Source organism: Takifugu rubripes, chromosome 8, assembly GCF_901000725.2.
Source record: "Takifugu rubripes chromosome 8, fTakRub1.2, whole genome shotgun sequence".
NCBI classification, from domain to species: Eukaryota; Metazoa; Chordata; class Actinopteri; order Tetraodontiformes; family Tetraodontidae; genus Takifugu; species Takifugu rubripes.
The window spans coordinates 18448442-18462336 of record NC_042292.1 but is presented as its reverse complement, the minus strand read 5'-3'; the positions used below and the strand labels follow the sequence as shown (position 1 = coordinate 18462336).

At 54.2% G+C, this 13895-nt stretch overlaps 1 protein-coding gene across 40 annotated transcripts in view; it reads right to left on the bottom strand.

Annotated features, from left to right (window-relative positions):
* The window catches only part of LOC101066428 (receptor-type tyrosine-protein phosphatase delta), a 185460-nt gene that overhangs the window by 14403 nt on the left and 157162 nt on the right, over positions 1 to 13895 (bottom strand). For 13 of the 40 annotated variants that reach the window (XM_029840574.1, XM_029840581.1, XM_029840582.1 and 10 more), the window contains 16 exons: positions 12345 to 12614; positions 10953 to 11534; positions 10731 to 10876; positions 10428 to 10572; positions 8956 to 9261; positions 8039 to 8232; positions 7865 to 7891; positions 7511 to 7628; positions 6835 to 7422; positions 6358 to 6458; positions 6017 to 6273; positions 5399 to 5492; positions 3348 to 3557; positions 2306 to 2466; positions 1089 to 1100; positions 592 to 704 (listed from right to left, as the gene is read on the bottom strand). In XM_029840574.1, coding sequence (XP_029696434.1) covers positions 592 to 704; positions 1089 to 1100; positions 2306 to 2466; positions 3348 to 3557; positions 5399 to 5492; positions 6017 to 6273; positions 6358 to 6458; positions 6835 to 7422; positions 7511 to 7628; positions 7865 to 7891; positions 8039 to 8232; positions 8956 to 9261; positions 10428 to 10572; positions 10731 to 10876; positions 10953 to 11534; positions 12345 to 12614 — 3324 coding nt within the window. The remainder of the gene's footprint in view (positions 1 to 591; positions 705 to 1088; positions 1101 to 2305; positions 2467 to 3347; positions 3558 to 5398; positions 5493 to 6016; positions 6274 to 6357; positions 6459 to 6834; positions 7423 to 7510; positions 7629 to 7864; positions 7892 to 8038; positions 8233 to 8955; positions 9262 to 10427; positions 10573 to 10730; positions 10877 to 10952; positions 11535 to 12344; positions 12615 to 13895) is intronic. The other 27 variants (XM_029840600.1, XM_029840601.1, XM_029840602.1 and 24 more) reach the window with 9 other exon arrangements.

Here is a 13895-nt window from a genome sequence, read left to right as displayed (position 1 = left end):
CCGAGAACGAGAGAGGCTGTTTCTGGGATGGGGGGGGTCACTCGGAGCCCCCCTCGCCAGGATGAAACGGGCGTAATGGCCCCCCCCCCTCGCTGAAGAGCGTTCATAAATATGCATCGTCTCTCTGCAGAACCGGGCCCGCGGGGATAATTCATCCTCCTTTCAGCCCGGCTGACCTGAAAATACCACTTTGATATTCCGCCGTTATTGACTCGCCGCACTCGTCCCGCGGACGCGCCCCCCCCTCCTGTTCGGTTGATAAATGGACCGCGGCAAAGGTCAAATCCCGCCGTGGTTACAGCTCCTCGACGCCTCACGGCCGGGCGAAAAGTCGTGGCCACCGGGCGCCGCTGCGAGTTAGCGCCACGCGTCGCCGTGACCTCGATGAGGACGGCGGCGTCGGGGGGGGGGGGGGGTGTCCAGGCTGCACTCCTGCCTCCACTCTCCCTCCGAGCGGCGCCTCCAGGGAGGCGACCGCCGGGTCCTGACCCCCTAAACACCCGCGCGTCCTCCACCTGCTCGCCGCCGCATTCGCTCCGGTGATGGCGGCGCCCCCCCCCCCCCAGGGGCGGAGCGAGGGCTGGCACCTACCAGGCGTCTGGAAGTTGAGGCGGCGCAGCTCGACGGGGTCGGTGGGGTGGTGCAGCGGCAGCTCCTTGCTGTTGGGCAGGCTGCCTTTCCTCGCCTCCGACTCCGCTCTTTTCCTGCGCAACAAAGCGAAAGCCGTAATTAATTTCCCGACGTGGTTCTTTCAACCGCAGCCCGAGAGCCCGCCTCCCGGTCCGAGACACGCGGGCGAGCGTGTAATTAAAGAGGTTGGCGACAGCCCGATCAGGCCGACGCGCAACAACCTCAAATACTGTGTTTAAGGTTCGAGCCGTGACGGCGGCGCCGCTGTCACGCGCTAGCGCGGCGCTCCGCTGTTGCTAATGTGTCGGCATTTTCACGGAAACAACAAAAGCTATCAAGTTTGCTAAAACGCTAGCATAAACACTGGAGTAGGTTTGGGCAGAAACTCTGTATGAATTAGACTTTTATTGTTATTTCCTTAATTGTTGAGGGGATTAAGGGGATTATTCCCGTCTTACCTGTCGGGTTTGCTGCTCCATCGGTCAGCAAGAAAACAGAGAGACACAGCGTTAGCGCTTCAGAGCGTCGGCGTCCCGCAGGGTCAACCGCTGCGCGACTGACGCCGACCCGCATCCCTCTCGCTTCTTGTGCACGATTAGAGACGCACGAGGCAGAATTATTCCGCACCGGGGTCTTTTTTTACATAAAAAATATCGCAGTTTTCCAGGTGCGTCCTGGATTTGTGGCGTGCAGCTCTGCCGATCACGGCGGTTTGGGCTGATTGCTTCTTGTCGCGGCGTGACTCTTAATTGCGGCGCCCGTGTAAAAGCCTCCGTTGTTAAATCTGCATATTCGGGAATTACGAAGCAGCATCGCAAATGAACAAACGGGATTAATTTTCCTGCGTTTAGTTTGCCCGTTTTGACCCGAATCTACAGGAAGCAGGTGTGTGTGTGTGTGTGTGTGTGTGTGTGTGTGTGTGTGCGCGTGCAGAACCGATGCTAATGAAGCTACGCGCCGCTCTATAGGGCGTCAACTTAAGAGTTGTTTTCCAGCAGAAAGGTGTCCTTCCGCAGGAAAATAGATCCAGACAGGAGAAGGATCTCCCGGTGATGCGGCCAGCGCTCCTGAAGTGACGCGGACTCGGTAATTGACGCGGTGACGCTTGGACGCCTCCTCGCGCTTGTTCACTTTCAGTTCACCTTCGTGTTAAAATGGAGCAGAATTAGATCCAAGGACAATAAATTACACGGGAGCGAGATGGGATGAAGCGGCGCGCTTAAATCTCTTACGCCACGTGGCGACCGACGGCTCTTTTGTCTTCGGTGTGCTGACTCGTCACCTGCTAATCTCTGCGTCCGCTAACGAAGGCCGGACGTCTGGAAAACGCCGGGGCGAGCGCTCGCTGTCTCATTCATTGGCGTGACGCGGCTGAGCAGGAGGGCAGAGGAAGGTCGCGCTGGATGTCTGAAACTCTTTGTGACGGGGGGAGGGGGGGTAGAGGAGTGCACCCTCGGCTAGCAAGGCTCCCGTCCTCCTTCAGGCTAGGCTACCGTTTGGTGTGAAATTGACAGCTTTAGCATCTTTTTGTCTCCGCGAGTGCGTAAAATAGGACCATCGTTAGCATCCAAGGAAGGTAAATCGGGTTTCCTGCGCGAGGCGGATTCAAGCTATCAGAAACGCGCTAACGTGTCGTATAAATATAGTTGAACAAAAGTTGTGGGCACGCGCTCACCTCTTGTACAGCAGGATGGCGATGACGATGCATATGATGAAGACGACGGCTAACACGGGCCCCACCACCCAGATGAGGCCTTCCTCCTCGTCGATGATGGGCTGGGGGTCGATGTCGGCCGACACAGCCGGGTCAGAGTAGGGGCTCGTGGCGTACATGACCTGAGTGGAGAGAGGGAGCAATGTTCTCTCCTTTCAGACCTGGATTCACATCACAACTGCGGGAAAATGATAATTAGCAGCTAATTCCGAGGTTTTTCCAGCCAACCAAAAGCCATCCTGGGTATCTGCCCCTCTCGGGGGCGCCGATTGAACTATCTCACATCCTGAAAGGAGATAAAAACGGAAAAAAAAAAAAAGTCCTGTTGAGAAAAAGCTCAACGCTTCAGAGGCCGAGCGAGAGAGCTGCTCTGTCAGTCATTATCGTTTTCTCTCTACCTGAACTGGGGGGTTAGCGGGGGGAGCGCCAGACGGGAGCGTGGAGCCTGCAGCTCATCAGATCCATCATCAGGCCTGCGGCTGCCTAATCGCCAGGCTGCTGGTCTTCCCCGGCAGGCGGGCGGGCGCACGTACACGTACACGTACACACTGGCTGCAGCGCCGCAGATAAGCTGGACGCCACGTAGGACGCAATTAAAGGGGAGTTCTCTTATCGAGGTATTCCTGCGATCAGCGGAGGTCTTCGGGGGGGTGCGCTCCCTAAAGGGTCAGCTTCCCGGGCTTCTGCTTTTTTTATTTCTTTAAGGTGGAGCCTGAAAAATCCGGAGGATACGGTGGATGTACGCAGCAGCTGTGGGGACGAGGGCGAAGAACTGGCAGCCCAGAGGGAAGGAAGCTAACGCTGCTAAAGGAGAAGAAGCTAAAGTCTCTCACGGGCTGCCAACAGAGCAGCCGTGCAAATGTCCCACGGCTAAATATACCTGAATTATTCACAGTGAATTGGAAGAAAGTGTAGCTAATTAGCATTAGCAGCCCCAGTGACGTCGGAGGGAGCCGTAGGATTAAAGTAGCAGGAAAAGTGAGCTGCCCACGTATATACTTACGTTCTCCAGCATCTCCACGACGGCGAGGACGAACAGGACGTACTCCTGGCCGCTCTGCAGCTGCTTGTTCTCGAACTCGCCGTACATCTTGCCGTCGCCCAGGATGAACTCTTTGGGGAGACTTTGGAAGTAGGCGGCGATATAAGCTTTGGGTTCAGCCTGCCTCCGGAACCGAAGTTCTCTGCTGGTCCGGTTTATCTCCCGCAGCAGCTACAGCGAAGGAGCGGGAAGCAGACGGTCGATAACGCACCCCAGCACACGGAAACACATCAAACCAAATCGGTTCATCTCGCCGCTCTTTTGCTTTTTCCCTGATTGCCGAGTTGAACGGGTTGATTGCGAGAAGCAGAAGATTACAGCAAAGATCAATGGCTGACTTTATCTCTCTCTCTGCCACAAAAGATTGGAAAATGAAAAGATGGCACATTTCCAGAATTTAAAACAGGAAGCTGAATTATTTTTTACGAAGATCTGGGCCTCAGATGTTCGCTGAATGACTTCAGCGGCCGCGCTGCTACGCTAAATTAGCATACGCACGTCGACAAACATTTGACTGCTCTCGTTTCAGTTGGAGATTTTCAGAGACAATTCCGACATAAGAGACGCGGTGCTCATCCTTCCGATGGAAAATCCCATAGGCGGAGACGGGAAGTGCAGCTAAAACAAGTCCGACTATAAACTTCCAGTCCAACGCACGGATCGTTATTATGCTAATCAGCCATGGCTGCTTGTCAGGCTTCTGATTTCATATCTCTGACATGTGTGTGTGTGTGTGTGTGTTCCCTGTCACCCAGGCAGGAGTTGTGTGTGTCTGTGTGCGCGTGCATGTGCGTGCATGTGCGTGCATGTGCGTGCGAGCGCTCTGTTTTGGCTGCGGGGATGTTGGCGCCGCCTGATAATGTCTTCAATCATCTTTGCCGTCATCGCGGCTAAATCTAGCTGCCCTTGGGAGAAGTTGTGAAAAGGTGAGCGCCGATATTGACAAACAAATAAATTCTGACGGGGGGGGGGGGCGACTTTGGGACGATCGGTCACAGCCGCCGACGGGGGCCCGCGGCCCTGAACTGTGCCGCCAGATGAAGCACGGCGTTTTTTTTCCTCCTCGTCTCCTCGATGCCATAAATTCCAAGAGTTTCTGTTTCCCGGGGTGCAGACTTTCCTTGTAAGCTCTAATTTTTTGGGGATCTGACCTGGATCTTCTGTCTTTCTTCAGTTCACCCTCTTCTGACATGTTTGTGGTCTAGTAGGAAGTGTTCTGTTGTCCATATAGATCTGGACTGGACCTGGAATGGAGCCTTGAGGAACACCAGTTGGGAAATGTCCCAAATCTCTTTCAATTCCCACTTTCATGTGCATTTAGCCTCAGGAAATGTTGACTGAAGGGCCCAAATTGACAGTAAGAAGCACGCTTAGCTGGCAGAACAGCTGTTTATATCTCGGGGGAATTGCGCCAAAATAACCAGGAAGTTCCGCTTCGCGTTGAGCTGGAAACTGGGTGGCTGACCACTGCGCAGGCCCGGATCATTCCCAGCTGGCGTTGGGAGCTAAATCCGGCCCGACGAGTCGGGAGAAGGTTCCATTTTACGCATTCCTCCTGCACTCGGCTGTGCAGATCCATTAGACGTCGGAGGTTTGAAGCGCGGCGGGTTGGGAGCGATCAAACTTTTTGTTTCCCGGCGCCTTTAATCACGCTTGAAATGAAGCTCCTGAATTATCTCAACCGGCTAAATATAAAAGTTGTCAAGTGTTTTGTGCTCAAGCGGCAGCCTGGTTGTTCCTGAGATGAGAAGAGACGCGCAGGCCTGATGCAGCTCTTCAGGTAATTACCGCAGACACAAAGAGGCGGTGGGGGGGTGGGGGGGGGGCTGCAGTGCTCTTGATGGCTACTTCATGTTCTCATCTCCATATGAACAGCGCTCTCTGCAGCTATTTGCGTCAATCAGCGGGTCTCATCCCCGGCTGCCCCCGTCGCCGCCCCAAACGAGTTTCTCCCCAGTTTCTTTAGAACGGATGGAAAATGAAGGACAATAAAACATCATTTCTGGACGCACCTCTTCCAGATTCATCTCGTCGGGGTTGTCCCAGGGCTTGAGGAACTTGCCGGTGCGCTGCTTCTTCAGCGGGACCACCACGATGTAATAGGCCCTGGAAAAGACAGAGGATGAACACACATCCCAGATCACTCGGGCGCCCTTTCCCGTGTTTATTGATCCCTCCGACGGCGGCGATCAAATGACGGCGTGCGCTCTGCTGACCTTCTCCAGGAGGCCGCCCCACCCGCCGAGGCAATTAGCGAGCGATGATGTCTATCACTGCGAGCCTACAATATTTCTCTCTTGTATCAGGTTTTATTAGCGTTCCCCTGTGATGTAGCCAAATGGATCTCTGAGGCCTCTCGAGAGCTAAATAGACGACCTTCGAGATGAGAATAGGGGGCTTTTTTTTTTTTTAACCCTCTGTCACGATGGCGAGGAAGAGAACAGATGTCTGGTGTCCTGATTGGCCGCTGCTTTTGCTCCTGTTGGGATCCGGTGTGGAAGCTAATGGGAATGTGGGCCAAGTGCTTTATTTGGACAACCTGAGACATCTGATGTCACCAACGGGCCCATAATTCCCCCAGTGGCCAGCACAGGTGGATCCTTTCTGCCCCCGGGGTGACGCGGACTCACCGTACTTTCTCGGACGCCTGCACTGGCGGCAGCTCGACCGTCACCATCCCCTCCGAGTTGGTCTTGCCCACCAGGAAGGGTTTGGTGCGGAGGATGTCCGGCGCCGTCATGGTGGAGACGCGATGCTGCAGGCCCCCGGCGCTGTTCCCGCGGTTCGTCAGGAGGAAGGAGTATTGGGTCTCGGGCTGCAGACCCGTGATCAGCTTCTGCTTTAGCTTCCCGTCCACCTCCACGCTCTGCCCGTTATCGTAGAGGATCTGGAAGGGAAGGAGGTCCGTTTGAGGGAGCGTTGTGTTTGTTAATGAAAGAAGCGTGCTGAACGGCGTCTCCGCTGTGCTCACGGTGAAGGGTTGAGCCGGGTTGTAGGTGTCTGGAATTTCCCAGGTCAGCAACACGGACGACTTCATCGCAGCTTTGACATGGAAATTTTTTGCAAACACTGCTAAAAGAAAAGGGGAGCAGGTGATTAAGGATTCTGCCCTCCATCTCCGTCCCCCACTCCAGCTTACCTGGTGACGTCTTCTCAGGACCGGGGGAGAGGAGAACTACACTGAACTCAACAGCTCTTACCTCATTACCAACGGCAGCTCGTTAAGCGGACCGACTTCGGCTCGATAAGCGGAACAAACACACAGATGCTTACTCCCTGTCTGACTAAATTAGGATAAGATCACGGAAGCTATCGGGAGACTAAGGTAAATCCGTAGGTGGCCTTCATATTGTCCACGTTAAAGGTTGTCAGGGGAAGTTGTGGAGGTTTGAGACTGGACACATGGAAAGACCTTAAGGGACTAGAAGGGTTCAGGCACTGGTCCTACCTTGATCCAAAGGCTGTGTCCTGAATTGGACACTGGGGCTATAGGGACCAGAACCCTTGCTGGTGAAGGCACACATTTTAATATCGTATGTGGTATCGGCCTTAAGTCCGTCCAGAGTGACAGTCGATTCCGGTGCTGTGATGAAGAGTTCGGAGGGACTGCGTGGGCTGTTGATGTCCTTGTACTGCAGGGCGTACTTGATTATTTTCCCATTTCGCTCGGCGAGCAGCGCAGGTTGCCAGCTGACCTGAATGGTGGAGGTGGTGGCGCCCTCCGCTGCGATGCTCTGGGGGTAGCCGCTCGGGACGTCCTCATTTGTGGTGACCTCTTTGACCGTCTCTTCGCCAAAACCAACCTTGTTGCGCGCCGAGAGGCGAAACGTGTAAGAAGCCCCCTTGTGGATCTCTTTGGTAGTGTAGTGGTTTTCCCGCTCGGGGAACTCGATAACGGTCAGAGGATCCGTGTCTTTGCGGCCAAAGCGAAGCCGGTAGCCCTGCAGGGGGCCGTGCGTTATCGCTGGGGGGTGCCACTGAAGCAGAGCCGTGCCCATGTTGGTCGCGCTGACCATCAGCCGAGGCTTATCGGGAACTGAGACGCGACAGAAAACAATTAGAGACACGTCAGAAGGGCGTTGGTTTATCAAGAGAAGGCCTCTCGGTGGCCGCGGGGCTCTCACCCGCGCCAGTGGTGGTGATGAGCTTCGGCTTGCTGCGAGCACCGTCGCCTTTGGTGGTGTAGGCGGCCACGGTGACGGAGTAGGTCATCTCAGCCTGTAGGTCTGTGATGACCATTTCCTGTACGGGATGCAAGAGGCGAGATGATTAGCTACAGCAGAGCCGCTAGCATCCATCCCGGGACTACAGCAGTCCTGGGAGGGCTTTGCTAACAATGAAAGCAGCAAACTGTTAGCATGACGTTGTTTTTACCAGTATCTGACTAATTTAAAGTTGCACTCGAGCTAATTGTTGAGGCGGTATACGTCGTTCATGCAGCCTGGGAACACAACAAGCTCTGGTGTTTCTCTACTCACATGTTCGGTCGAATCATCGTATTCCCACTGATTATATGGGGAGATAAAAGAGACGACAGATCAGCTCCAAGTACAGACACAGCAGCTCAACTCTGACTTTTCTAAAAGTCCAAATAAGACTTTTGGAGCTGAGGGAGAAAAATGGGTCCATTTGTCTCAGAGGTGGTGTCGTACCTGCGCGTCATCTATCAGGATGTCCTTGATGGCTGGCTGTCCCGTGGGCTCCCCATTAACCATCCTGACATAATGCACCTGGTACCCTCGGATCTGACCGTGCTGCTTGCTGGGCATCGGCGAGCGCCAGATCACTTTAACTGACGAGGAGTTGAGAGCCTCCACCTCGACTTTACGAGGTGGCCCGCTAGGAACTGGAGGAACACCATGGGATAGAAGGAAAAGAGGTCAAAATCATGGAGAACTCCCCGACCCGCTTTCAAATTCTTGCCCAAAAGCCAAAGCGGAAAATGCTGCAGTGGGTGGGGGGGAAAAAAAAAAATCACAAAAGTGCAGCAAACTGCAACAAGCACTGCATGACATCGATATTTCAACAATGGTAAGGGTTGAAAATCAACAGCCAAAACAGGCCCGACCGAAGTCTAAGACGTTAAAAAATGGGTGAGGGGAGGAAAAATGTCAAAAGAGAAAAGTGCAGCCAAAAGGGGGCTTCAAGCGTGGGGGCTTGAAGCGCCGCCGCGGGTTTGGCTATGGTGCAAGGAAAAATCAAAAGATGACAGCGTCACATGACGGGGGTCAAAAACTTTCCAAAAAGTTTGGTCAAAATGGTCCCGCCTCTCGTCGTCCCTCCCGGCAAGAACGTCCGTCAAGTTCTAAAACTCTGAAAAATAAAATAAAAAAATAAAAAGACGGGGAAAAAAGATGGAGGTTTAAAGGGCCGTACCATGTGTTGAAATTGAGCAGCGTTCAGAGGGGGAAAAAGAAGCTTGTGCAGAAGGAGGCAGAGCGTGAGGTCTAAAAAAGGTGCCGAGTCCAAAAGGTGCCAAAAGGGGCGAGTCTTATTAGCGGCAGGCAGGGGGCGGTAGAGAGCAGAGTCCTAGATGTTAGTTTTCAGCTTCGCTTTAGCAAACACATACCGTCCTCCTCAGTGCGCACGAGCTGCGGCGGACTTTCCGGGCCGGCTCCCACGTCCGTGTGAGCAGTGACGCTCACCCGGTACTCTGTAAATTTGTCCAAGTTCTCCAAAAGGTACTGGGAGCTTCCCGGAGGGATGTCGGAGATCTGCCGAGGCGCCGTGTCCTCCCCTTCGGTGGCGGCGTACTGGACGGTGTACTGGGTTATGATCCCGTTCTGGAGCTCAGTCGCTGGTGGCAGCCAACTTACCAGGATGTTGGTAGAGCTGGAGCTGTGACAGCGGACGTCCTGGGGGGCACCCGAGGGTTCTGGTTGGCGGGTCCGGTGTGTGTGCAGGATTTTTTTGTTGGGGGGGGTGGGGGGGGGGCCATTGGTTGGATTTTGTTTTTAAGGCATTTCAGTTTCGTTTTGGTCAAAGTGACGATGGCAGATATGGAAAAAAAGGAAAGAAAAGACAACAAAATGACACAAAATGAGAAAAGACGATGAGAACTGAAGCAAAGGAAACGACGAAATGTCAAAAATGCACAAAAAAGGATCAAAACACAAACGTGACGCTGATGGAGGGCGAAAAAAAAAAAAAAAGGCTGAAACAAACAGAACCTACCTTTTTAAAAAAGTGACATGAAAATCAGCCTAACACACTTTCGCGGGTTTGGGCTCAGACGTTACGTCATGGAAACCGGAGCGATTTGCCAAGCAGTTACCATCAATCCAAAAACATAAAGGTTGATGCTTTAAAGAGAAGATATTGGGTTTGTCACCAACCTTTCCGAAGCCTGTTGGTTTGTGGTAAAAGCCTGATTGTACAACAGAGAGCTTCCCAAGGAGACAAGACTGATTTATTAGTCTGCTTCCATCGGCATGCACGCGCCTCACGTTGGTCCTCATACCCACCTGATCTCCGCCGCCGCTCTGTGAGCCACCTCGGGCCCAACTGTCCCCCATCTGAGGTCCCCTAACTCAAAGCTGAGCTTTCTATGACGTCCCGGGTCCAAAACGGCCGCTTCCGATCTGAATTTGGTGCTTCCCAATGCTGCTTTTGGTGCCGCCGCATAGAAAGCTCGTCCTCGGAACTCTACTCCACGCCGACGTGCAAAGTCAGGAGAGCGGCGCTCAAACGGTGGCCCGGTTCTGTTGGCGTGAATAATTCACCCACGCGGGGAAGTTTGTTTACCTTCAGCACAACCGAGGTGAGCTTTGTGCAACCTTGTCTCCTGACTTCCCAGGTCAGCCATGCAACCTTTCCAAAGTGAATCGAGCGGGATTTTCCGACACTTATTTACTCGGCCGGATGTTTACATCTTTTCAAATGCGTGAACTGAATTGCTTTTCCTCTCTCTCTCTCTCTCTCTCTCTCTCTCTCTCTCTCCTTCTTTTCGGACTCTGCCGCATCCGTTCGGAACTCTGAATGCATTTGAAAATGTGTTTCCTGCGCAGTAATTGAAAGTGTCGGATAAGGAAGGGGACCTACGTGTCTGCGGAGTCTCTGCGGAGATCTCGTTGCTGTAAGCTCCCACTCCGTGTTTGCTGCGCGCCGCCAGCCGGAAGGTGTAAGTGGTGAAGGGCTTCAGCTCTTTCAGCAGGTACGTGGTCGTCGGCTCGAAGCTGATGTGTTTCTGCGGGGAAGGGTTGGACTCTTTATTCAGAACAGCAGCTCTTGTGGGGACCGTTGCAGATAAAAAGTCAACAACAGGATGTCGGGAAGTAAACGCGTGACGGGAATCAAACTCCCCGCGTTTGTCTCGCCATGCAACCAAACGGCCGGAAGGGTCACCTCCTCCGCGTCGTCGCTCTTCCTGTAAACCAGCTCGTATCCGGTGATTTGGTTCTCCTGTCCCGTCTGCGCCGGAGCGATCCACGAGAGTAGGACGCTCGTCTCCGATTTGGCTTCGGCCCGGAAGTCGGTGGGCTGGGAGGGAACTGCGGAGGGAAGGGTGAAGCAGGTGAGGGGCGGGAAGGTGGGCCAGGGTGGTCCTGCGAGGGAGAACGGGCCTACCTCCGGTCTTGGTGATGATCTGAAGGTCGGGGGACAGCGGTCCGTCTCCGACAGACGTGTACGCCAACACTTTGATGTAGTAGGTCTTGTTGGGGATCAGCCCCTGGATGGTGACGAAGTTGGACCCCCGCACGATCTCCTTATCCCAGAGGTTGACGTGCTGGCCGGAGTCCATGGTGTAGTAGACTCGGTACCCCATGATCTGCCCGTTAGCCTCCTCCGGCTCATCCCAGTGGATCACGGCCGTGGTGGAGCTCATCATGTGACCTCTGACCTGCCGGGGCGCCGTGCTGGGCGCCTGCTCGGCCGTCTTGGCCTCGATGGTTTCGCTGGGCGGCCCCCTGCCGATGTTGTTGACCGCCACCACGCGGAACTCGTAGTCGGAGTACGGGCTGAGGCCCCCGACGCTGTAGCGAGTGGTGGCGACGCCGTCGATCTCCTTGTACAGGTCGTCCGAGTACTTGGACTTGTGCTGGATGATGTAGTAGGACACGGGTTCGGGATTTCCGGAATCCCACGTTAGCGTGATGCTGGTGGCCGTGCGCTCCGTCACCACGGGGGTCCCCGGAGCTTTGGGCAACGCTGTGGGAAGGTTGAAAAAGCAGATTTATTTCAGACGGGCTTTAATTTCTGGTGGCGCCCGTTCCCGAGCTTCGCACCCACTTTACATCTTTTATGTGCGAGCTAACACGTGAGATTAAAGACCCCCCGCCGAGCGGCCGAGAGTGCCGTTTTCATTAATCTCACATCTCCCAGTGTTTATCACGTTAATAATTGAACAGCTAAATTTATTGCTTTAATTCCCCGTGCCGAGGCGCGGCGGCGGCTCCGGGGCGATATATCGTCTTTATGCTCCGTCTGAAGTGCGCTTCTGGGGAAGATTGCTGCCAGACTCTTATATTGTGACTAATATCTATGTTTAGTCTAGGAAAAACAAAGCCGGGCGAGCGTGTGCACGTACGCGTCCCCTGTGTGCATGTGAACACGGTGACACCGATCTGGAACATTCTTTCCCGGTGCGCCGCAGCACAGATGCGATTACACTCGGATAAGTGCCGCCGCAACAGAGGACGCCGAACGACGTCCCTGTTGGCCGCCGCGAGGTCGTCCCTCGGCTGGGAGGCGGGCAGGAACGCCGGGCGACCGTCGCCAGGACGCGCGACTGTTCGGACACGCAGGTGCGGAGAACTCCAAACTCTGGTTCCTTCCCCCTGTTCATCAAATCCGGATTTGTTTTTTCAACCATTGGCAACATTTGCGACGTTCCCTGGAGATTAGCTGCTGCGAACGCCACTTAGGACTTTATGGATCTGCCCAGTTCTGTCGGTTATGTATGGATTCTGGTTCTGGCACGACTCCGTTTTTCACCTCAGAGGGAACCGAAGTCTTTACCTTTCACTGTTATCTGCGCCATGGCCTCGATCACCCCCAGCGTCGACATGGCAACGCAGGTGTAGTTGGCCGACTGCCGGACGTCCGTCAGCTCCAGAACGTTCCGACCGATGGGCATGTCGTCCTCGGGGGTGAGGTCTTCTGCCCCGAGCATCCATTTGACATAGGGCATGGGGGATCCCACCGCCACGCACGTGATGTTCACGCTTCCGCCCGGCATGATCTCATTGTCTGTGGGCGGGATGGAGAAGCGCGGCGGCACCCGGCGGACTGGAAACGGAAACGGGGAGTGAAAAGCAGGCCGGAAAAAGGAAACGGAGCCGCAGTGAAACTGGACGTTTTCAGGACTGGATCCGTGAAATGGTGAAATGGTGAGGTGAGAACCATGCAGAATAATAATGGAGCAGCACACGGACACCGCTGGGCGCTCCCGCCGCCGCCGCCTCCAGCTGATGTGAGCTAATGTCACATCTCACAAATGTGGAAAAATCAAAAAAGCCTGAAATCAGAAACTAGTGCTGTCAAACGTCTGTGGTGGCAACTTTTCCCCCCGTTTAAAGGAAGCGTCCGAAGCCGCCTCCCACTCACGGCCGCCACGCGTGTTTGTTTTTTTTATCCTTATCCTTAAACGTGATTTGGTACATTTGGATTGGATCTTTTCTACGAGCTGAATTAGGAATTCATTGGCTCCCCGCTGTCCGGGGAGCGCTCCGAGGTTCGACGTCCCGCACAAGGACGCTTCCGAGCGCCGACCGCGGGGGTCAGGGCTCGGAACGCCGACCTTCCGAACGCGCCGCCTTGCCGATTAATCTTAGGACACAGGATTTGACAGCTCTAGTGGAAACATGATACAACAAAAAATTCCAAGTGAACTTAAACATCAAACACCCATAATGCACTTGGATGTCTTCAAGGTGTTTTGGAGGCAACGGGCGTCTGTCATGCATTAAGGGATGAGGTTTTTGAAGGCAACCATGGAAGGCAGAGGGGCTGCGGGGGAGCGTTAAGCAGGAACGGGGTCGGGGGGAGGCCACGGTAGATCAGAAATGTCAAGGCCACATTAGCCGCTACAAGCTCCAGGTCCTGGGAAAACCAAACAATATAGTTCCGTTTCAGGCAGAGCTGCTGTGTTTCACATGACCAAGATTAAAAACGGGCCTCGCACACCGGGAAGAACGATGAGTTTTCTTCCATATTAGCGAACGCTAGCTAGCTCTCTCTTTAGCTCTTGGTGATATTGCGACTGTGAGCTCATTCGCCAAAGCTTAAGCAGTCTGCAGCTCTCCAGGGAGGAAGAGGAGGAAGAGGAGGGGAGCTGCTTGCATTATTAAATACGTTTCCCTCGCTCAATATTTAATTAATAACCAATTGGATAACGCTCCCCGCAGACGGAATACGACACCGCTCATTTAAATGCCATTACGTTTGTGGAGTTTCGCGTTTAGCGCTCTCATGACTTCCTGTGCGGGAACATCTGCGCCAGGAAGCGGTGGTGGGGGGGGGTCTCAGAGGGACGAGTTGTTGTTGCCGGTAACGACAGAGGATCGGATT